The 23,682-nt window shown below is 45.5% G+C and overlaps 1 protein-coding gene across 1 annotated transcript in view; it reads right to left on the bottom strand.

Moving 5' to 3' along the window:
• The window catches only part of LOC119406771 (intraflagellar transport protein 122 homolog), a 73,876-nt gene that overhangs the window by 3,377 nt on the left and 46,817 nt on the right, over positions 1-23,682 (bottom strand). The window contains 6 exon segments of the mRNA XM_049420203.1: positions 4,565-4,641; positions 6,520-6,660; positions 9,030-9,141; positions 10,755-10,920; positions 14,148-14,248; positions 18,654-18,751. Of these exon segments, the coding sequence (XP_049276160.1) occupies positions 4,565-4,641; positions 6,520-6,660; positions 9,030-9,141; positions 10,755-10,920; positions 14,148-14,248; positions 18,654-18,751 (695 nt within the window).

The following is a 23,682-nucleotide window of genomic DNA, read 5'->3' as shown; positions in this document are numbered from 1 at the left end:
TAATCAATTAAAATTTCTGTGTGCTATAAAACACAGAAATCAACCTATTATGGCATTATTTTTGTTGCAGTAGGAATGTCGAGTGCCTTAAAATAACATGTAAATTTGACGCATTTAAAGACAATCCTTCATAATTCACGCCAGACAAGGTTAATGTGCTATTAGATGCAAAACACTATTAGATTCAAAAATACCAACCTGGTACAATACAATGTACAAGAGAACATTTGGTGTCTTAAAACAGGGGTTGACAACCTGTGGCCCGTAGGCCGCATGCAGCCCTTATGCAGCCCCGGGCACGATGTCAGAACCCCGCCCTCTCCCATTGTTGCTTCTTATCTGAAGCCCAACATGGCAGTTCTGGCCTCAAATGGGCTTCTTGCTTGTAACCTATGTTTGTAAAATGCAACCTTGTGACATATGTGCTGAAAATAAACGTGATTTCTATTACAGTTTTGTACATTATTGTAAATTCGCCAAACCCCCCTTCCCCCTCCCCCATTTGCTGTCCAGCCTCCGCAGTGTTGGCTTCATGCAACTCGGCCCTCCACCTAAAAGGTCTGCCAACCCCTATTTTGAAACATTCAAACATGCATGTTTTATAATGCATACATTCGAACCTCTAAACATATAAGATTTGTCAAATATTAGAGACATAATATGATCAGGGCTGAGCAGAGATGGTACAGCACACACTCCAGTATCATGCCACATTTGCGCCTAGGCGATAGCACAAGGTCACGGTGTAAGAATATACTCAGGTGCTGACACTCTCCCCCCAACGCGTGGAAAACCACAATCCACGCGTGGCCAGATAATGTTTGGGTTCTTATCAGTTGACTCGCAGTTTCATCGGCGCCTTCTTGGAGGGCGCTACGAAAAGCGGGGCAGTCATCTCCATAGCGACCCGCATGCTGCTCATAATGGTACCTTTTGCTGGCATGTGCAGCCGCGCTGTTTTGAAGCCAGGCATTTTTGTTCGTGTGCGTTTTATGCACGGTGGTTTTATGCTCTTGTATCAACGAAGGTGGTAATGGAGTGCTGAGAGCGTGTGCCTCTTTGCAAAGCGCTGTCCGACAGGGATTGTCTGGAGCAGTGGAACACACTCGGTTGCGTCTGAAACTTTCGACTGCCAAAATAGAGGCACACCACAGGGAGTCATACAATCCCCCATACTTTTTAATATAGGCCTCATAAAGCTAGCATGTGGGCTGAAAAATATGAAAGGTAGGGGCAGCTCTTCATGAAGGCGATGTCACTTTATGGGCAAAGGGTGGGTCTTCTGCGGAAAAATAAAACGAGTGCTAGAGTAGCGATGGACTGAGGGCCCGACCAAAACTGCCTGAATTAATTTTTTTCTGGATAAAACTTCTTTTTTCTCCTAGTCTGTGAGTTGACTGGGGTGCAAATTATTGCTCCAGTAAGAGCAGTATTGACAGTTTATTTCATTTTTATTTTCGTTACTAACATAGCAACAACTTCGATCAACATTCGTGATTCTTTTTAGCAGAAGACCGAAAAAGGGTGAAAGGTCGGCGTGCGGGCGGCGGAGTGTGTCGTCTGCTAGACAGCGTCATCTGCTTGGCGCACGGTGTGGCTTGGCGGCTCTTGTCGAGGGGCGAAATCGAGAGAGTAACAGGAGAGGGCGCGGCGGCCCTCACGCGGCATCACCATGGTTGGGCTACTCGTGGGCGCTCTCCGCCTCGAGCCATTATATGGCACTACGCTCAACGGACCCATGACTGAACATACTTCGGCCGCTTAGGCGTGTGCAGTGTCAACACCTGAATATTCTTACACCGTGCACAAGGTGCACGCTTATGTACTGACTGCAAAAAGATACACCACACCAATGTCAGGGCACATTGAAGTTAGGTTGTTGTTGGTGTTTTTGCAACCTAAACTGATACCTTTTTTGAGCAGCATGCTCCCTGTTTTCATTGGGCTGCTCTAATCTGCTTTTTCTTTTTTTGTCAAGTTCTTGGTTCTGTGCAAGTGCACAACTGCTGCTTCTGAGGGTCATACTAATCACAGTAAATCACCTTCAAACTTCTGCGCAATTTCATTAAAAGATTATTTGCTAAACTTTGGACCTGCTTTTTCTTTAGCTGTACTAGATTTGTGTTTCTATATACTGTGTTTATTTATAGATTTGTTTGTTTTCTTTGTTTAATGCACTTTTGCTTTTTATTCTGGTATGTGTATTGCTTTACAGGTTTTATTGTTCAACCTGCTGCTAATCCTTGTATACAGTAGAACCCCGCTGATACGTTTTTGAAGGGACCGTAGGAAATAAACGTAAGAGACGGGAAACGTAAGAGCCGAAAAACAGGAAAAACGGCAAAATATTTAGTGGTACAGAATTTTATTTTAATTCTTACGAGCAGCACGAAAATTGGCGCGCTCAGCCGCGATCTAGTCGATGGAGAGAAACGCGGAGCTTAGGACGGCCTTATCCACAGGAATGTAATCAACGTATGTGATTTTTTTAACACCAGCAGCTGTAGGCATGAAAGAACTAAGCACACGCAATCACGACCGGCGCGGCGAGTCCGACCGCGAACCGCACGCACGACCATGCGAGCTCCAACCAGCTCGAACTCCTCCCGTTCTCCGACAAATAACGATGATGATGAGTCTACGCCAACGCGATGGCAGAAGTGAATGCCAATCTCGAAGGCCTTGCTTTCGCAAGCAGTTACGTCATAGACGCCATCTTTGCCATTTGAATCTCGAAGGCCATGCTTTTGTTTGCATCATTTGAAAGATTCTGTTGCTTGCGCCTCTCATGCGGCTAATATTACTGTCAAACGAGGCCAAGCTGCGTGAAAATGCGCCATGGCCGCTCTCTTTGGTAGTCACTCGGTCGGCTCCGGGCGCACTTCGCGACGTATCATACGGGAACGGTCCGACAGTTACGACGTAACAGCGGGGTTCCCAATACATTGTATCCTATGGGAGCTATGCCGGGACCGGCGGAAAACGACGTAACAGCCGGGAAAACGCAGCAGTGAGGAACGTAACAGCGGGGTTCTACTGTATTATTTATACATAATCCTTACCGAGGGTCCCATTGCAGTCTAGTACTTTATGACCCTCATCTATATATTTTATGCCTTGTAATTAACATGTGATGTAATAATAAAACCATACCTGCCAAGTTTGAAGAAACGGAATCCGGGAGATCTACTCAACGGGGGGGGGGGGTACTGCGATAGCAATCATATGGACATTGTCAGCGGGATTTTGCGGTCGCCGCTGCTCTGTACAGAGTCCAAACCGATAACATCGCTTACGCATCGTCTGTTTCACGTGCGAGTGAAAGCGCGCCAGCGCTAGGGACGAACGCGGTTGAAGCACAGATAAAACGACCCGGCCGTCACCGTCGTGCGAAGGGCACTTGCGATAACATCGCTCCGCGTGCGAGGCCTGTCGTCGCTTGCTTACCAGTTATTTCGTCGGGTAATTGGGACCGTAAGGGGTGCCGTTGAGACGGGGACGGTCGCGAGCGCTGGCGAACGCGCTATCTCGACAGACATCGGTAACGGCTACCCTTTTAAGTGCCGGGCTCTCCACTTAAAGCAGTAGTGACACAAAGTATTGAAGGCGAGATAACAGCACCACGTTTTCCTCACGCCTGCTCTCTCAGTAAACACGGCGTCTGCGATGCCGACTGAACCGTGTGAGGCCGCAAACTCGCCGCCTCGTCTCCGAAGAAGCTGTACACTAAATGTGACAGAAAGTGGCTATCAAAACAGACCAAGCGAGTATCTGCAACGTCTACGTTGGAGTGAGGCGCCGTCAGCGTGACTTGTCTGCAAATGCAGTGCGCCGGACGTAGCCAAGCTCACCGGAGTAAGCGAGCGAATAGTTAAGCGTATCAAGGCTGAAGCTCTGCGGGCCCCACTTGCCTTCCCGAAGCGCAAGAAATTGAATTCCTCGGGCCAAACTGAGAAGCGCATCACCGGCAAGACGCGGCTGCAGCGCCACGTTTGCGTTGGCAGCACTGCGGCGCAAAGTGCACAGCTACTTCATGCACAATGAAACTGAGTTTTAACCTTTCTACCATCGTTAAAAAAAAGAAGAGGAATCCTTTCTACTACGTGGCCAGACCACTTTGCTCACGTGGCCAGACAAAGCACTGGACGCGCGGGGCAAACTGGATTTCCGGAAGATTTTCCTGTGACCCGTACAACCGGGAGAAACGTTCGAAATCCGGGAGTCTCCCGGGTAATCCGGGAGACTTGGCAGGTATGATAAAACTGATTGATAGACTGATAAGTTGTATTATCGCTGCACAACCGCAAGTCTGGCTTCGCTGCAGAGCTCGTTTGCTTTGTGGATGAGCTTACCGTAGATAAGCAAATGTATGAAAGGAAAACAAACATTAGGTATGTTTGCATCATGATGCTGAACTTCATTTGAGGTACTTATAGAAAGTTGTCATTCTAGTATCAAGCTAACAACAATCCCCCCAAGCTTGTTGTCAATAAAAGCTTCTATGCTTGCACCTTCAACATTGCACTGGGATACAAGCAGACACCACTATGTATGCTGAGCTCACCTCCAAGTTTGAGAGCTGGAAAGCGAAAGGGTCTTCATCTGCGGCATCACCATGATTTATTTGAAGTGTTTCAAACCCTGTTTTGGGAAACAGTAAAAAATGTACATCAGAACCTTAGCTTTTTGTAAACTAGTCATCATAGACACTTTTTAAACTTCATTAAAGCACATCTCTACACTGCACATTCAACCAACTAACCAATGGCACCACTTATTGTGGTTCAAGTGAAGACAATTAAGTTCCAGCTGCATGCACTGGGACTTGTGTTTTATGCTATACAATGGGAGTTGAATCTGCATTTTTCGTGTCATAGCGCTTGTATGCACTGTCTGCGGAAATGACTAAACCAGCATTTGTTTGGTTAACTGTGTCGCAGGAAAGCTCGCTTTACCACTACGAAAAAGGCCAGTAGGGCTCACCTGAGCATTTGAATTTAACAGCAGCATTCTCACTAATAAACTATCTTACTCAACAAGTAGACACAACGAAAGATGAACCCTTCGACGCTTGTCTGCAACGTAATGTGCGACACCAACAATTAATAGTAGCAATGCTTTAGTGACATGTGTACTCTGCATAAGCTGCACTGTGTTGACAAGAAGCATTGCCTTGATATACTACATATTACAGCTAGTACATTACTATGACACTGAAGGCAGTGAAAATGGTATTGTTGTAGGCAACATTGCTAGGTCAGTGTCGTGTTTAGTTTAAGTGGAGGAATTCAAGCTGCCTTAACCAACTATGTTCCATTTACTTGGTGGTGGAAAGGTGTTGGCAGACATATTAATGCCATACAAGTGTGCCTGGCTTTTTCATGTATAAACACAACTAAACAGTCATGAGGTACAAGAGTGTTTTCAGCAAAATCTGCTTGAGCACAATGCCACAAAATATAATTAGGCATTGTCATTCCCAACTATTACCCTGGTGTCCCAGTAGCATGCAGTCACGGTTATATGCACAAAGTCTTGATTTCCCGAGGAAGTACATTTGTGCTGGATTTCTAATAAAGGGGCCCTGCAAAACATCTTGAACACGGTCCGAAAATGCAGCCAATTGTTAATTGAGGCTTCCGCGAACCTGTGAACCGAACATTATAGTGCAACATGCAGCATGGAATTTACAATTAAGTTTCAAAAAAAAGTCAGCTGGAAATTGCTCGCTCCTCTCTCGACAAATAATGCCATAAGCTCAACTTTTACTGCATCCTAACCAGATGGACACTGCCATTGGCTGATTTCAGCATTGTGAGCTGCGTAATTCGATGTTTCACAGCACAAGAAACGAGGACAACATTGAAAGACACACACGGCACTGAGTCGTCCTCGTCTTTTGCTGTCCTTCGATGCTGTCCTTGCTCCTTATGCTGTGAAACATCGAATTATGCTGCATCAGCTAGCCTGATGCTCAAATTTAATGACTTGCATAGTTACCACAGCTGCTGCAACATGCCTGCAGCGTGTTCTATAGTGTTAGGAATGCATACAATATAGAATTACACCAGCGCACTCATGATCACGCAGAAAGTAAGCTGTGCATTCACAGAAAAAAAAAAGAAAGAAAGTGCTCAAGATTATGATGTGCACTGATGTATGAACCTAGCTTCTTACCCCTTGTCGTCGTTCCCACTGAAAGTGAGTAAGCGCTATTGGATGAAGCATTCATGCAGATTCTTGGCGGGACGGACAGCAGTGGCTGTGGGCAGAGCTGACGTTCTTTTCTTTTGTTGTAACCAACCATAGTGGGGAAAATTACACAAACTAAGCTTCAGGGGCGTAGCCGGGGGGGGGGTTCAAACCCCCCCAAAATTTTTCAGTTTTGCTTGCGTATGTATACACGCACACGTAAAAGCACACGCATGAACATACATAAAGTATGGTTGAACCCTCCCTGAAAAACATTTCTGGCTACGCCCCTGCTAAGCTTGCACAGTGTGACTCATTCTCAAGTACCATTGATGATTTGTCGGCTCGGAGACCCTGGCTTGTCTTTCTTTGGTTCTTTCGTCACCCTCGCCTTGCCTTCAAGGATTTCGAAGGCTTCTGAATCCGAGATGCCCTCGGCCAGTGTGAACTCCACCAGGGGCAGCACCTCTGCGTACAGGGCAGGTCAGAATGAACACGTGCAAGACGCAATTAGAAAATACCCCAGAGAATGAGGAAGCCTCACCGTGCCACTTCTTTGAAATGACACGACCTCATATCCTCTACAGCACTGTTAACAATTTTGGGGTCTCACACCCTAAAACCACGATATGATTATGAGAAATGCCATAATGGAGGGCTTCGGAAGTTACAACCACCTGGGGTTCTTTAACGTGCACCTAAATCTAAGTACACAGGCACCTAGTATTTTGTCTCCATCGAAATGCAGCTGCCGCAGCCAGGATTCGATCCCGCGACCTCCGGGTCAGCAGTCAAGCATCACAACCACTAGGTCACTGCAGTAGGTCTCTACAGCAAAGTTGCTAGTTCCGCTAATAATAAGCAGATTTGAGCTCCTTATTTTTTTTCCCCCAAGTCGCTTGTACAATTTCGAAGTCGCTCGTCGTGTTCTTTCTTTTTTTTTTCGGGGGGGGGGGGGGGTCCGTGTTTTTCCTGCACACTGAGTTAACTCGGCGCTTGTCACGTTCGCTAATAGAGTGTTTGTCAATAACTGTGCAGTTGAGCGCTGAAGTTCAACGTACATTGGAGGAGTCAATTAACATTATTCATGCACTAAAAAACACGTAATGAACACAGTAGAGACTACCCTGGAGACTATTTAAAAAAATGAATATGTGCTTTCGTTCATAGTTGTGCATATTCCTACACACAAAATTATCAGTAATTTTTTCCCGTCCCCTTGTATTTGAGCGACTTCTTTGTTATAATGAGATATTTCCAAGAATGAGAAAACATATTTAAGTACCGCTTCTTTTGGGCTTCTTCGCAATAGCCAAGCCACATTTTTCAGGCTTCTTTTGTGATGTTTATTTGCTTGTTACCTCAGCAGCATCTGGCAAAGCTACTCTACAGTCATAATGCACATAATGCCCATAATTTCCTTCCTAGCGAGGGTCTCATTCCAGCCGAGTTGATGCCTTCATCTAGTATGTGAGGGCTCATTGGTCAGCTGTCCACTCGTTAAAGGTTCAATTGCTATGTGATGCCATTTGGCAAAAGGAAAGAGTGTTCCACACTTGCCCTCATGGCTAAGAGCAGCGCTGACTAACACTCGCAGGGTTTGCATGCACATAAATACCCGATAAGTGGACAATGGGACGACCGCCGCTGTAGCTCAGTTGGTAAGAACATCGGCGTGTAATCCGAAGGTTGCAGGTTTGGTCCCTGCCAGCGGCATGTTGTCTTTTCGTCCATGTTACTTTCTACACATCTTTATCACAATTATTACGATACACTTAAAACAGTACAATTAACGTCCCCTATACCTCCTTTGGCTTCGTTATCTGCTAGTTTTCATTAGGGTAGTGTCAAACAAAGACACTAGCCCTAGAAAATTCCCTCCTTCATTCATAATAAGAGAATGGAACAGCTGAACAAAATGACGTGGTAAATGTACCACAGAATTATTTATTTCTTCCCATGTTGTGAAATCACTCCTGAATAACAACTGCATGTGCTAAATGTTTTCCAAATCTATTTGCTTAACCCCACTGGTATGTTTTTTTTTTGTCTTTTAAAAGGCATTACAGTGCTTTTTTGTATATATCTGTGCAAAGCGCTTTTCTGTTTTTACAGGTTATGTTTTTGTCCCCCCCCCCCACACACACACGATGCTTTTTATGGCAACTATTCATTCATTCATTCATTCATTCATTCATTCATTCATTCATTCATTCATTCATTCATTCATTCATTCATTCAGTCAGGTACATTACAGGTTACTATTGGAACATTATCTGAAGGAGGTATACAAAGAATTCGACCAAGAACATGGAGCGAATGTTTTAGAGTTTGAATACAAGTATTTTGTAAATAAATAAAATAAAAAAATAATACATGCTATCTGTGTATGTCACCCACAGGTATATTGAGCCCTCTGCTTACCCCTACATGGCTCCATTTTATCCTAATCCGCGGAGCATTTACATAACCAGTTTACAGTAAGCACTACAACAACATGGTGTACGCTGCACGCAAAATGTAATGAATATTCTTTTTCTTCTTTCTTGTAATGACTGCAGCCAATAATTAATTTGCACATGTGCTTTTAAGAAGTTGTTCAAAAAATGAAAAAGAAAATGAGATGAATTACCACAAGCTAAATCAAAATTTGATTACACCGTAATTAAGAGCACTCATCAAAATTGGTGCGAGCACATTACTTTTAAAAATTTATTTGTTCTTATAAAGTCTCCGAAAATATGGACGAAAATTGTCTTCAATGGGTCTGCAATGGGTCTGCAACAGCACACTGCAAGAGCTTCATCAAAATCAGAGTGTGAAGCTTGTTCGCCTACCGAAAGCAATGAAGGAATGGACGAACGGCTGGCTGCAGTTGACACAGCAACGGCCACGTTGGTTGATGAGTGGATTGGTCGAGGAGCAGCGGTAGCACAGAGGCAACAGGTCCTGCGTTGAGAACCCGAGTCAAGCAGAGGTGGCCAGCTGGGACTTTCGGTGAACACTGAATGACTGTTCTATGGTCGTGCTTGCAACAGTAAAAGTTTAACCAATAGCAATAAATCTTAGGGAATATGGAATTATCATTTGAGTATTAAAGGAAAGTCTTAAAGTCTTAAAGACCAGGCTGAGCCCAAATGATTACCCTGTGAAGTTTGCAAAGTCCCCAAAGCAAGCGTCTAACCGACGCAGGCTACCCAATTCTGTTACAGGTTTCCGTAGTCGAACGCATTCTCCAAGAGTCTCGCAAACAAAACAGGCATGGAGTTTCGGAATACTTGGGCTGCAGAGTAGGTGTGATCCCTTACATGCACTCTGTTTCTCACAACTTAAAAAAAGTGGCCCAGAGGGCTAATGTACGCGTCGTTTTTTCAGCGCCCAAAAAACTATGGGAGCTTTGCAAGCTGACTTGTCCGAGAAATGTTGCACCCCCAGCTTGTGATAAGAAACACCACGTTAGATTTGTTGATTGTGTATGCTGTGTCGCCTACAAGTTTTCATTATCCTACGGGATGTACTATATTGGGCAGACAAAACGGTGTCTGAATGACAGATTGCGTGAACACTGCTATAATGCGAGAAATAAGCTTATGGTGGAAGGATTCCAGGCGGCACACTGCAAAGGCTGTGGGTGCTCCCCTGATCTGTATAGTTGCATAGTTATCGGTCGTTCTAGGGATCGGCTCACACGGGAGATAAAAGAAGCCGAAGCTATAAAAGAATTAGGCCACTTGTGTGCGAGCTCGTCATTGATTTCCTTGTCGGAAAAGGAGATGACGTTCCTGGGTTTAAGAACACGTGCAAGATGAGTTGTGCTTTCTCGCGGATCTATAAAAATGGGTGTGATTGGCATGAAATAGAGAGTTGGAAGTTTAGCGCCTACCTATCTCTACGTCTGTGTCGTGTCCCTTTCTTTAATGTACCGCGCTAATACACGCTACGTTCATGCATGAACAAACACACACACGAAAAAATTTCAGGAGCACTTTCACTACCGGAAAAATGCAAGCATAGCTTGGCATGTACGTGCCTGACCTACTACTTTACCTTCTTTCTTTCTTTTTTTTCTATCACATTGTGCAATGCTCCTTCCCAACTTTTCTTCCTCCATGCCGGGAATCAGACCTTTGCCCACATGCTTAGCAGCACAATTCTTCAGTTGCTACAGGCCAACAACAATGGCCATGTTTTCATATCCAGTCAACAATGAAATGTGGCAACGCGAAATTACGAGTGATCTCGATAAAAGACCTGATCGGCGTGATCAGAAACGGCTGATCGCTGATAAGCCCACGATCTAGAGAGCATCGACTATTAAAACTACGCATACAAATACGCATGCGACGTGCGCACCTTCGAGGGCCACATTTGTGTACGCACACATTTCTGTACACTCGCCGGTGCCGGGTTTTCCGTGTGCGCCGCCACCACCAAAATCTGTAAGCTTATAACAAGTTTCACTCAAAAAAGTGTTCGTTGCTCAGTTTGTGCGAGTCATCTTTTGATAATCTTTCTAGCACCGACACACTCCAAAACAAGCACATCTTTTAGTGCACACTCACTTGGGCGTCGCTGAAGGGCTTTGATCTAACTGTCAGTGCAGCAAGGTCCAAAGTGTCCCTGAACCGGAGCGGCACGTGGAGGTTCTGTAGCTGCTCGTAGCAGTGTCGGGCAAGTCGGTGAGCACCAAGGTTACGGCTCTGCTTCGACAGTGCGTATAGCACGCCACTGCGGCGCATTCGTGTTGAGGATGCAAAGCGTGTAGTGACCCTCGCACTTCACCAATAACACCACTCCCGATACTAGTACACAATAAACGTGCGTATTAGCAGATTATCATGGAGAAACAAAAGACAGAAGTCCAGCAGACGCTGGAATTTCAAAAATATTGATAAAAGCAAAACTATCGAACTTTGTTGAAAAATATTTGCAGACACTCAATGCTCAAGATAACTGTCCATTAAAGATGTAGATTTTGATCTACACTATATGCTAACACTCAAAAGATGCTATTTCCCTGTAGATTACTTCAATGAGTGGGTGGTCTTCACTGCAAGCATGTGTCAGTAATCAAGCAGGTCCTGAACATCAGGCTATGAAAAATTGACCAGTGCTCTATTTGTATTTTTCCAAATATCACTCAGCTTCAAACTAGACTCAAATGTAAAATCTGAATATATCATAGATGGTAATGCGTCAATTATCATCTCGTTATAATGAAATTGAAAAAGCTTGCAGGTAGTATGTAACAGCGACATGATCGACATGCAAAAGTGTGCAGACACACTTAAAATACAAAGATGGCACAAAAGAGGCTTGCAAAGAACCTCTTGTTGCACAAGTAAAAACTTCATCACTTCAGTCAGATGTCCGAGTTATCCTAGAGCACAGTATGTGCCCATCAGACATCACATAATTGTTTGGATTTTACGTCCCAAAATCATGACATGATTATGAGGGATGCCATTGTAGAGGGCTCCGAAATAATTTTGACCACCTGGCGTTCTTTCACGTGCACCTCAATCTAAGCACATGGGCCTCTAGCATTTTGCCTCCATCGAAATGCGGCTGCCATGGCCATGATTCGATCCTGCAACCGTCCTTCGGTTCAGCAGTTGAGCACTATAACCACAAGACCACTGCGGCGAGTTGCCATCAGACATCAGTATTCCCTAATAATCTGCCTCCATGAGCCTGGGCCCAATGCCGTGACGATGCATCCGTCAGCCACCGTGACAGAATCGCAGAAGAGGCTCAATTATTATTCAGCATGAAAACATATTTAGTCACAATGTGCTCGACCTTGCAGAAAACCACAAAAATCACCGCCCAACCACTGCTTACAGATGGCTAACTAGCGAAGCTGAAATGTGCAGCCCCGGTGTTTATCACTGGGTTAATCCCGACGGTTCTTTAAAGTCTTTCTCAATTACTGGTTATGTCTGTCAACAAATATTAATTGGCGTTTGCTGCCTGTGTGTTCCTTTCTTCTGTCACAGAAATTGGCTTGCCCAATTTCTGTGACATGTGCGCTAGGAGTTTTTGCGTACACAGGACAGACGAATTTTGGTTTCACTTAACCATATACAGCTTCTCTGCAAAAGGAGACCACAGTAACAAATGCACAGCAAATTTTTGTGAAAAATGCGTGCCATAGCCTATTTTTATTGTTAGCTAGAAAACATGTACGCTCACCTTTTACCATTGGGCTTTTGCTAAGTTGCACAACAACTAGTGCACCAAAGATTTCAAAGCACTGGCTTGTATGAGGGAACAACTCTGGCTATTTTTCGATGTTCACTGATCTCCATAAAATGTTCAATAAAATGGTACTTCTAATGACTTGTGCCAAACTACATGACTGCAAGGAATTTAATTTTCTTGTAAATGAATTTAAAAATTGGTAGTGGGTTCCCCTTATCATGCCTTTGAATGCAGACCACCCTGCATTGGTAATATAAGAGGCTATATAGCTACCTCCCAGAATAGGTGGTCAAAAGCAAACGGCGATCAAACAGCGCTGAAATTGTCCCTGAAAACATTACTGTCAAGTTCTGAAAAAACTTGCAGTGGCTTAGCTCGGCTATGCCAGGATATATGTAGCGTTAGCAAACGTTCAGCTTATTATTCTTAGCTTTCCAGATTGTCTAGGATAATTAGCCTTCTGTTCATTCTTCGTACCCTGAACCGCTAATTGCCAGGCAACTACTTCGGGATCCGATGAGATAAGCTTCTCGGTTCTTCTGCGCCGTCGAGCAGAATTTGCGCTTTCCTTCTCCATGGCCTTACCCACCTGCAAACGCCAGTCAGAGGCGCCATCAAGCGGCCCCAGCGCAGTGTCAGACGGCGACTGCACAGCGAAGGCGAATAGCTGCACGTGCACCGGCGTCACTGTGTCTACGACGTCACTCCTCTCGAATGCGGCGCAGACCAGCAGCGGCGAGCCGCGCACGGCAGTGGTGGAATCTGTGCGCACGCAGGTGCCAGTGTCTTTCGCGCCTACGACGCCACTCCTCCCAAACGCGCAGACCAGCAGTGGCGAGCCGCGTGCGGCGGTGTCGGAGAGCGCGTGAGATGCCAGCTTCGGTGACCCAGCTGTGTGACATCACTGATCCTCACGCATGCGCAGCACGGCTCATGACGCTCCATGCGAAATTGGCTCCGGCTAGGCAAGTGTAGCTAACGCTACAAAACTGGCACAGCTTGATGCATCATCGAACGACATAGACGGTTTCCATTTTCTGGCACCAGCACAGTTTGTGCTGTGTTTTTATTACAGCAGGGCAGATTGTGATGTCATTGTGGATGATGAATGAACTAGCTACCCATTTCCATTTGGACACATCATTTCTTGGTTATTTAGAATTATTGACGAGCTTCTAAGCAAAATGAACCACCCTAGCTGTTACATGACTGTTTATACCATTTGAAAATGGCAATATCATAATATGATTTTTTAAAAATGATCAAGTTTTCCTTTAACCCTTTGCAGTCCATTGTTGGGCCCCTCCCGACAATGCAGCACACCCACAGTGGTCCGCTGTCGGGCATCACACACTGCCCAAATGTCGCTGAAAGACTTAGGCCCAATATCAACTGCAAAATTAAACATCCAATGAGTTTTTCTCGCATAGTTGTTTTTCTTTCACAGTGCTCAAAACTGGTCATATATTTACGGACCGAAACAGCTGTAAAGTGGGTAAAATTTTCAAACTGCAAAGGGTTAAGGGTGCCTTGTTCCGCGGAATGAACCATGGTCTGATAGTCAAAGCATCGAGCTTCTGCATCGTAGTAGGTGTGTTCAAGGCCAACCAATGAAAATGTAACAGTATGCGCACTGACTTTTCTGCGTGTGTCACTGTCATTCTGAACGCCACAAGCACTGCCAGAAGTTGACATGCAATAGTTTGAATAATGCACTGAGCTTAGCAAAGTTATTGCCTTCAAAAGGATACACGAGTGAAACCCCACGTATCGACTGATCCATGAGCTGATGGAACAGATAGCGAGACATGTTGAACAGGGCTTCAGGCAGGTACGCCGTGAAAGGCTCCTCCTAATAGAGAGACAATGAAAAGCAGTCCGTTGGAAGTCTTAGGTTCTATATCACACAACACCTCCCAATTTTTAATCGAAAGAACCTTTCTTGCGTGGAAAATATTTTAGCACAATCAAATTTTTAAAAAATTGGCCGCGTATCTGCGTGCTCCGCTGCAAGTGCCGTCTAAAGACGATAGACGAGGCGCTGAGTGAGATATGGACGCCATCTGGCAATACGTCGGGAAACATGAGCTTGTGCAGGGGGTTTCCTTCCTCCGTGGCAGAGGGCGTTCGTCGGCGCGCATAGCATGGAATTCTCAGCGCAGACGCATTTTTAGCGCAGCTTAAGAAACTAAGGTCCTTAGAATTATGTATCTATGTATTTTCTATTAAAGGAACACACCACCTAATACTTACCTAGCAATGTTGCACCTCAGATATGCGTAATATTTACTTTTTGATTGACAACGTTCACAAGTATGAACAGCCGTACCAGTTCAAGATGGGTGGGCGGTAAGCAAGTGGTTCAACTATGGCCGGGTGGCTGAATCGGGTGACAGACAGACAAACAGAAAGACAGACAGACAGACCAAAATTTCTGCGTTTAAGTTCCCCAAGAAAGACTATCGTCTTTAAAAGAGGGGGTTGTAAACACCGTGGCCTGCACTGTATATGTACTAAAATGTAGGCTTCTGCGAATAGTGATTTTGGTCGAATAATTTCTAATCAAGTTCGAATAATTTCTAATCAAGTTCGAATAGTATATATCACATACAGTAGAACCCCCGCTGATACGTTTTTGAAGGGACCGTAAAAATAAACGTAAGAGACGGGAAACGTAAGAGCCGAAAAACAGGAAAAACGGCAAAATATTTAGTGGTACAGAATTTTATTTCAATTCTTAAAGGGGCCCTGCAACACCTTTCTTAGTAATATTGGAATAGTCTCATTATTGACGTATGACTCTTCACGAGTCATATGCCGCAAAAATTTTTCGAATCCGTCAGGTCTAAGTGGTGTTACCAAATTACGGAGATCACGTTCCGCAGCTTTCTCCCTCAACTCAACGCCGCGAGCGCGCGGAAATCTAGGCAGCGAGTCGACGGAGGGAGCGCAGAGGAGCGAGGCTCCGCCCAAGAGCGCCGGCGGAGTTTTTTTCTTCATTTTTTTCTCTCTAACGTCTGGGCGCAACCAAGTGGTCTGTGCCGCCACTTCCGGTCGGCTTGCGTCGTTCTCGTCGAGCGGAGTCGATCGCTCTGTGTATCGCGCGTGCTTGAAAACTGCGCGTCGGTTTGGTAATGTTGGGTGTGCACCTCGAACGCCGTAGTGTTTCATCGCTCTGCCAACCATGGAAGCAAACCTGCGCGCTCGTTTGGAACGAATGACAGCTGAGATCGGTTTCGGCCCATACTCCGATACACCGCCTCGTAAGACGGCACTGGCAGACGACCCCGAAGCGCCGCCATTACCGGACGCCAGCATTGTTATCGGAGACACGCTGCGCCCGTGCCTCGGTCGGTCGTGAGAACGTGCCGACGATGCAGTTCTCAGCTGACGAGGCAACACTCGAACGGCTGCCACTCTCAACGGCAACCGGCGATGGTCAAAAGCACAGAAATATTCACGTTTTCGGCACTGCGCATGGCGAAGAAAACGGAACCACGCAACTACGAGCAGACGAGCTGTCGGTGAGACCGGAAGTGCTAATATTAATGTTTGTTCGGTGTTTTTAACGCGATAACATAATATAAACATACATATTATCTGCTTATTGAACTCAAAATTAACAACGAAAGTAATAATGAGGGTGTTATTGTGATTATAACATCAGCCAATGGTGGAGCTGCCGACAATCGCGTCATATTTTGCCGACTAATACATCATTTGTCGAGAGAAGAGGGAGCGATTTTCAGCTGACTTTGAGAATTTATTGTAAATTCCAGGCCGTGCGCATCGCTATAATATTTGGCTCGCGTGTTCTCGGGAGCCTCGACTACCGATCGGCAGCGCTTTTTGAGCATGTTCGAAAAGTGTTGCAGGGCCCCCTTAAGGCGCGTTTACACTAGAACGACACGACACCGATTTCGGTCTGCCGACTGTCGCCGGGAGTGTCTTTTGTCGTGCCGTCGTCTTATTTACACTGAAACGACGCCAACAATCGGCCGATCGTCTATGAAAGACGCCGTCCGCGTCTTATCGTGCTCCCAGCCTCTGGTCGGCCGATTCTCTTGTCACACAAAAGGCGCGCACAGCGACACCGACTAAACTTGCGCGCTAAAGTTGAAAACGGGGGAACACCTGCAGCTCATTTCGGCCGTCCTCCCTCCTCTACCATTGTCCCTGTCGGGGTAGCGGCGCGGCCCCCGCCACCCCTTCCGGCGTCGGGGACGGGGGTGCGGACAGACAAAGGGAAGCAAAGAAAAGACGTCGGAGGGGTGCGCGAGATGCCCATTGTCAAATGCCCGAGTATGTCGAGGGGGATCTCCCCAAAGATCTACCCCTTCGACGTTCGAAGCAACGACATGGAAAAATTTTCGCTCGGCCACCGATCTCCCGAAGACTTCCCGACGACACGTCGGCCGATACGTTCTGCTGGTGTTTTTGGTCTGCCATCATGTTACACTACAACGACATGCTGTCTTTGGAGGCGTCGGCGTCGGCCTAGTGTGACCAGACGGTCCGGCGACATCGTCGGCGGGCGACTCGTCGGACGACCGTCTGCGTCTACCTCGAGTCTGCGTCGGTGTCGTGTCGCTCTAGTGTAAACGCGCCTTTACGAGCAGCACGAAAATTGGCGCGCTCAGCCGCGATCTAGTCGATGGATAGAAACGCGGAGCTGAGGACGGCCTCATCCACAAAAATGTAATCAACGTATGTGATTTTTTTAACACCAACAGCTGTAGGCATGAAAGAACTAAGCACACGCAATCACGACCGGCGCGGCGAGTCCGACCGCGAACCGCACGCACGACCATGCGAGCTCCAACCAGCTCGAACTCTTCCCGCTCTCCGACAAATAACGATGATGATGAGTCTACGCCAACACAATGGCAGAAGTGAATGCCAATCTCGAAGGCCTTGCTTTCGCAAGCAATTACGTCATACACGCCATGTTTGTGCAATACAACTCTCAAAGGCTATGCTTTTGTCAATAGTAAATGCCAATCTCGAAGGCCTTGCTTTCACGAGCAGTTACGTCATAGACGCCATCTTTGCAACTTGAATCTCGAAGGCCATGCTTTTGTTTGCATCAATTGAAAGATTCTGTTGCTTGCGCCTCTCATGCGGCTAATATTACGGTCAAACGAGGCCAAGCTGCGTGAAAATGCACCATGGCGGCTCTCTTTGGTAGTCACTCGGTCGGCTCCGAGCGCACTTCGCGACGTATCATACGGGAACGGTCCGACAGTTACGACGTAACAGCGGGGTTCCCAATACATTGTATCCTATGGGAGCTATGCCGGGACCGGCGGAAAACGACGTAACAGCCGGGAAACGCAGCAGTGAGGAACGTAACAGCGGGGTTCTACTGTATTATAAAGAAAAATGAGCATCTCTGTCAAGACCCAACCCACCTGCACAGTGTTTTTTTTTTTTTTTTAGATTGTAACAAGGCATGTGCAAATGTCATTCTTTTTGGTTCAAAGGAAGTGGAAGCAACTTTGAATAGTAGCAGGATTTGGCTTTTGGTAGAATGCAAGTGATAACCTGTAAAATATCTTACGTTTTCAAATTTACTATACTTGAAGCATATAAGCTGGTATAACACGCTTTTAAACTTAAAAAAAAATGAATTGATGTGAGGGTAATATGTTCATGAACTTTGAAAAGGGGCTTCGCGGCAGTGCGGATTTTCTCTGGAAAGGTTTATTCATGGCATAGCACTCCACTGCAGTGAAACCACCTTTACAGGGGGGTTACATGTGGACTAATATACACCTATTCGTTCATTTCGAATACTTTGAAATTTCCAATAATTTAAATTCGAATTGAAGCGAGTTCGAATATTCGAACTGCTAGAATATTCACACAAGCCAACTAAAATGCTTTGCACATATGTGCAAACATGCCCAAGACACATTTGTACTGCTTTTCTGCATAGACTTGAGTCTGCAATGTTCACCATAGCTGGGATGGATCTGATTGAATCTCTGCGATCAGTTTAGATCTGTTTCAAGTTCTTCGGCCTAGGGAAACAAAAGTTCTCCAAACAATGCCCATTATTCACAGAGAGGCTTCAGCACAATATTAAATCATCGGGGGTATTGTTAGCACCCTGTTGAAGATACCATATGTACAAAATAAGGCAGCGGTCAAGAGGAAGAGATGCTGTACGAGATCAAAGTCTAATGTTTATCAGGTAAAAACAAATACAGCTTGCAAGTCCGCAGAAAACAGCAAAACGAAAAATATATGCTCACAATATAACGGTGAATGTTGTGGTAAATGTAGTAGACATCGGCCAGATCCTGAAGCTTGGTCGAGCGGCTTATCAGTGCTTCTTTACTTGCAGCATCACCTGTAAATGTCAAAAAGACGTAAATTTGGCTGAACGTAATATTGCTTCCAACTGCTTCCAACATGTGTTTTATTTGTAGTGACATTCTTATGCTTTCAATTATTAGCCTCTTCTAACTTGTGCAACTTTGTGTTTATCAGAGACTGTATACGTATCTTTTCTTGAAAACACAAAAATCATTGTACGTATGATTTCTATCAATAAGTATGATTCACAACACCTTCACAGGACTACGAAGAATGAATCACTTCCTGTAACTCTAAAGTACATCTAAAGTAGCAAGATCGATCAAATACAAGCAGGACACCATCATGCAATTCTATTCCATTAGATTCAACTTACCACAAAAGGGTGGGTGCACAACACGAGTTATAAAACAGAATACAGCACAAGTAAAACTAGAATATAGTCGTCATCTTAAAAAAAAAATTGAAGCTTGGTGGCAAATTTTTGCTATAACATAGGAGGATGTAAAATGGTAACAAAAGAATTCACCGATGATTACAATACTGCCTAATGCAAATTCTGAGCGCAGCTGTTTAGGTGTTTGGATTTCGCGATAAGTTGAGCAAATGCGCATGTGTCAAGGCAACGCGGCGTGGCGTGAGTGGGAGTGGGAGTATAGAATGCTCGGTTTTCGCGTCAACGTAACGTGGTGAACCTGGTGTTGCCAACATCCGCCGCCGCTGGCTGATGCGAACGCTGTGCCGGACTATAAAGGGCCCTCAAGAGTGCGCTAGATAGAGCGTTCCACACACAAAGGGTCCCTTCAACCAACACACGTGTTTTCTCCCAAGCCTCGCACGTCAACCTACTTTCTCGTGCCCGTGCACGAAAGGCACGCGTTGTGCTGTCACAAGAAGCGCGAGCAGGCGCAAGGCATTGCAGACGCTAACACAGCGGCTCGCTGGCTCTCATGGTAGAAAACTCCTTGAGTCAGCCTCTCTTTTATCCTCGTCTGCTTTGTCCGTTACGCCAACAACGGCGACGCCACTCACCGCAGAAACGGGCGCCTAAGAGCTGCGCTCTAAAACGTCAGGCCTGCGTGAAACACACAGCACAGTCACAGCAAAAGCTGGAAGAGCGGTCTTTCTAGAGCCTGTTGTAAACTCTCTTGGGGCGACAACTGCAAGTACACTTGCAAGGTACCCACTACACAATAAATCATAATTTTTGTGAAGTAGACAAGCACCCCTTATGCCATCATTCATCATTCTGCAGAGAAGCGAGGTACCCGATACGTGTGTCCCTGTTTGTCCAGCGACATTCTCAACAAAAATCATGTATTAACGAGCCCACATTTCAAATGCACGCCACAGGACTCACTCTAGTCCTGCCACTTCAGTACTTAGTGCAATAGTTTTAACACCACACACACCCGTAAAATGCCGTGCAGACAGTGTTTCACAGTGAGAATTTCTAAAAATGACTGAGCGATAATGAAGCAAGTGCTAATGCAAATTCTAAGGCAGTGGCGTGAGGAAGAGAATCACACTCCTCATGGCATGTGCACTCTTCTGATGCTTCAACACGCATCAAAAATTGACATCTCTACCCTGCCTTCCTCCGAATTGATACCATGGGCCCCCATGATGCTTACACAAGGGCCCAGGAATTTTTTTCGGGGAGGGGGGGTTTAGTGTAGAACGGCTAACTTTAGCAACTGGTGGTCGCTGTGAAGGTGTATAAATATTTTACTATCACCCGAAAAGTGATTTTTTCAAGCAATTTCGAGAATTTTTCACGCATGAAAAAATTCTGAGAGAGGTCAGAACCCCCCCCCCCTAATCACGGCCCTGGCCTGGTGCTCGCTTTCTTTCTTTGCCTAATACACAGCATATTTTTTAAGGCGGTTCTGCACGAACTGCGTTTTGCGGAAATTCTGAAGTTGCATGGAGTGCTGCTGGTAAGTTTTGAACTGCAAGCAGGCTACGTGATTTCGGGTGTGGAAATTTCCTTTGCTGGCAGAGAGAATGTCCAATATTAAAAAGAAACAAGAGAAAGAAAATGAGATGGTGTGAAGTATTTCATTCGAATTGTCAGCTATTTTCGCTACGTGTATCATTTTAATGCCCGGCAAGAGTGATTGTCACAGTGCGACCTGTTTTGAACACTATGCAATCCAGGCACAGTAACACAAGGAGTCCATTATAAAAGTAATGCGCATTTTCTGGGAAAAATAGATTTATATATGGGACCTGTACAAATGGTTAAAATTCTTCAAAATACTCTCCCCCTGCATCAATAGACTTGCAGAGATGTGTCCGCGACATTTAGAAGCCACCCTGAAAGTCCTCGACCGGAATGTCTTTCAGGAGCGTTGTAACATGCTTTTGGATGTTTTCAAACTCTCCCAAATGCTTTCCTTTCAGCTATCTTTTCAGTCAGGGAAACAAACAAAAAAAAAAGAGTCGCACAGAGCCAATTCAGGACTGTAAGGGGAATGAGGGCCACCGGGGTGTTGCTCCAAGCCAGGAAGTTGGCCACAATGAAGGACATGTGGCTGGGGGCATTGTCATGCTGGAGCTTGACCGTGTCTTTGATGTCAGCCCTCATGCGCGCGACCTGGCATTTCAATCTCTTGAGCACCTCCAGTAAAAGGTAGCGTTGACAGTTTCTCCCTGTGGTACAAACTCTATTTGCTGGATGCCTATTGCAGTGATGCTACCGAGGACTTCTGATTTGGAGCAATTTTTGGAGCAGCAAAATTTTTATTTTGGAGCACTTTGGAACAGCAAGAAGTTCCATCTTGGAGCACGATGGAGCAGCTAATTTCACATCCTGGAGTACACTGGAGAAGCATGTTGCACTTACATTAAATCATCTGAATAAATATTATAGGGCTCTTATGAAAAGCTTGAAATATTTCGATTCATTGCAAATCTCATGGAGAAAATCATCTCAGGAGCACTCTATAATTCAGTCAATAATGCAAAATATTGGCGTCATGCACTTGAGTGTTCTCGAATGAGCTATTCAGCAAGCTTTTTCTTCAAAACTAGCAAATAAACAAAATACTGGATACTGAAAAGTGTACTTTATGACATAACACTCTAAATACATCTACGTATTTATCACCAGAAGTGGTAGACAAACGCCGCGACATACAACAGTGCCTCAATGCTGAAGATTCACACTATCGCCAACACACTTCCCTAAAGCGACTCAAAGGCAGAGGCCTGGTTCTTTTTCTCCTCGGTCGATTGTATTGCCGGGCGCAACATGACATCACTTAGCTGGGCTCAAAAAGCCAACTTCTTGCGACACTCGCTTCCCTCATTCTGAGGCCCTGTTTGTGCCGTAGCGAGAGCATTCTCGCAGTGCTTCCAGACCATCGCTTGCGCATGCGCTGGGTTGCCTGAAAGATGGAGAACTACTTTAAGGCGAGCATCCGCGAAAGTGTCTGGAAGTGCATTAAACAGGGGACTACATATGATTCAACAAACTTGGTGTTCCTTTTAAAGTGAAGCTGTATACGGCTAGGACATGCCCTAGTGCCCTCTAGAGAGCAGTGCAAAAAATAATGCGTATTGAGCGTTAACAGCCCGGCCGTTAACAACCCGCCCTTACATATCAAACTGGCGTCCACCATGTCATCTGTGCCGGACGCTAAAAAGCTTCGCTGGTCGTCCAGCTTACAGATTGGAATGGCTCCTCATTTTTTAGCAGTGAAGCTGTTTGAAGCCATCGACAACTTGTGCTCCGTCGTGCAAAATTCCCCAGGTGGGTATGCGCGACAGAAATTGGGGCAAGCCCCACTACCGAGCAGGGACGAGCATTAATAAAGGTACGAGCTTTAAACGAAAACTCTGTTCGGCGAAGTGGAGCACGTGAAACCCGTGAAAGAAAGAAGAGAGAAAAAGAGAGATAAAAAGATGGCAATAGAAAGAAAGCGAAAGGAAAAAAAATAGAAATAAAGGGAATAAAGACATAAAAAGATAAAAAGTCATAGAGAGAGAGAGAGAAGGAAACGACAAGACATGAAAAAGAGATAGAACGGAGAGCAAGACTGAATGAAAGAAATACAGAAATAGATAGAAAGAAGCAAAGAAAGAGATAGAAAGAAACAAGCAATAGAGAGAGAAGGCAAGAGAAAGAAAGATAGAAAGAAACCGATACAATAAAGAGATACAAGAAACAGAGAGAGAGAAACACCCAACTTCCCTCAGGCTTGGCACCACTAGTGCGAAGCTGCCATTATCAATTTCTCTTTTTATTGCGATAGCAATTATACGCACACTCCCGATAGGGTTTTGGCGTCGCCGTTGCCGTCATTTTCAGTATAAAGTCCAAATTGATAACATCACCTTGCGCATGATAACATCTCCCCGCGCATCGTATGTTATACATGCGAGTAAAGGCTGGCGACGAATGCGTCTGAAGCGGAGATGAGCCGGCCGTCTCCGTCGCACGGAGGGTGCATGAGATGACATCACTCCGCGCGCGATGCTTGTCGTCGATTGCTCATCAAGCAGAGAGGAAACGCCCCGCTCGTCTTTCGTAAGGAGGGTGAAGTGACGGGAGTGGACGGGGAGGGGTCGCTGCGTCGCTCGAAAGGAACGGTCGCTAGCACGCGCTATCTCGCCAGGCATCAGGAGACGAATTGTAAACTTGCTGTGCTCGCAACGCTTACTTCAAGTATAGAGAACTGAAAGTACAGGCCACTTCGGTCTCGGAAGCGGACATATTCTCTTATATCTGCGCTCTGTTGAGTTACGCGAGATCGGATCCAAAAGAGTTAGCTGCTAGCCTTACTACGTATAACAATACAATTTTTTAAATGCGAAGCATTTCTTAGCGAACCTCTGGCACTTTGAGCGTTTCTATCTACGTATCTATCTATCTATCTATCTATCTATCTATCTATCTAGCCGCCTACGTCTGGGTGCTCTCATGATCGCCTCCTTAACTTGGTGTAGACCAAAATTTGC

Source organism: Rhipicephalus sanguineus, chromosome 10 (genome assembly GCF_013339695.2).
Source record: "Rhipicephalus sanguineus isolate Rsan-2018 chromosome 10, BIME_Rsan_1.4, whole genome shotgun sequence".
Lineage (NCBI taxonomy): Eukaryota > Metazoa > Arthropoda > Arachnida > Ixodida > Ixodidae > Rhipicephalus > Rhipicephalus sanguineus.
The sequence above is the reverse complement of the archived record's forward strand: the minus strand, read 5'-3'. Positions and strand labels throughout refer to the sequence as shown.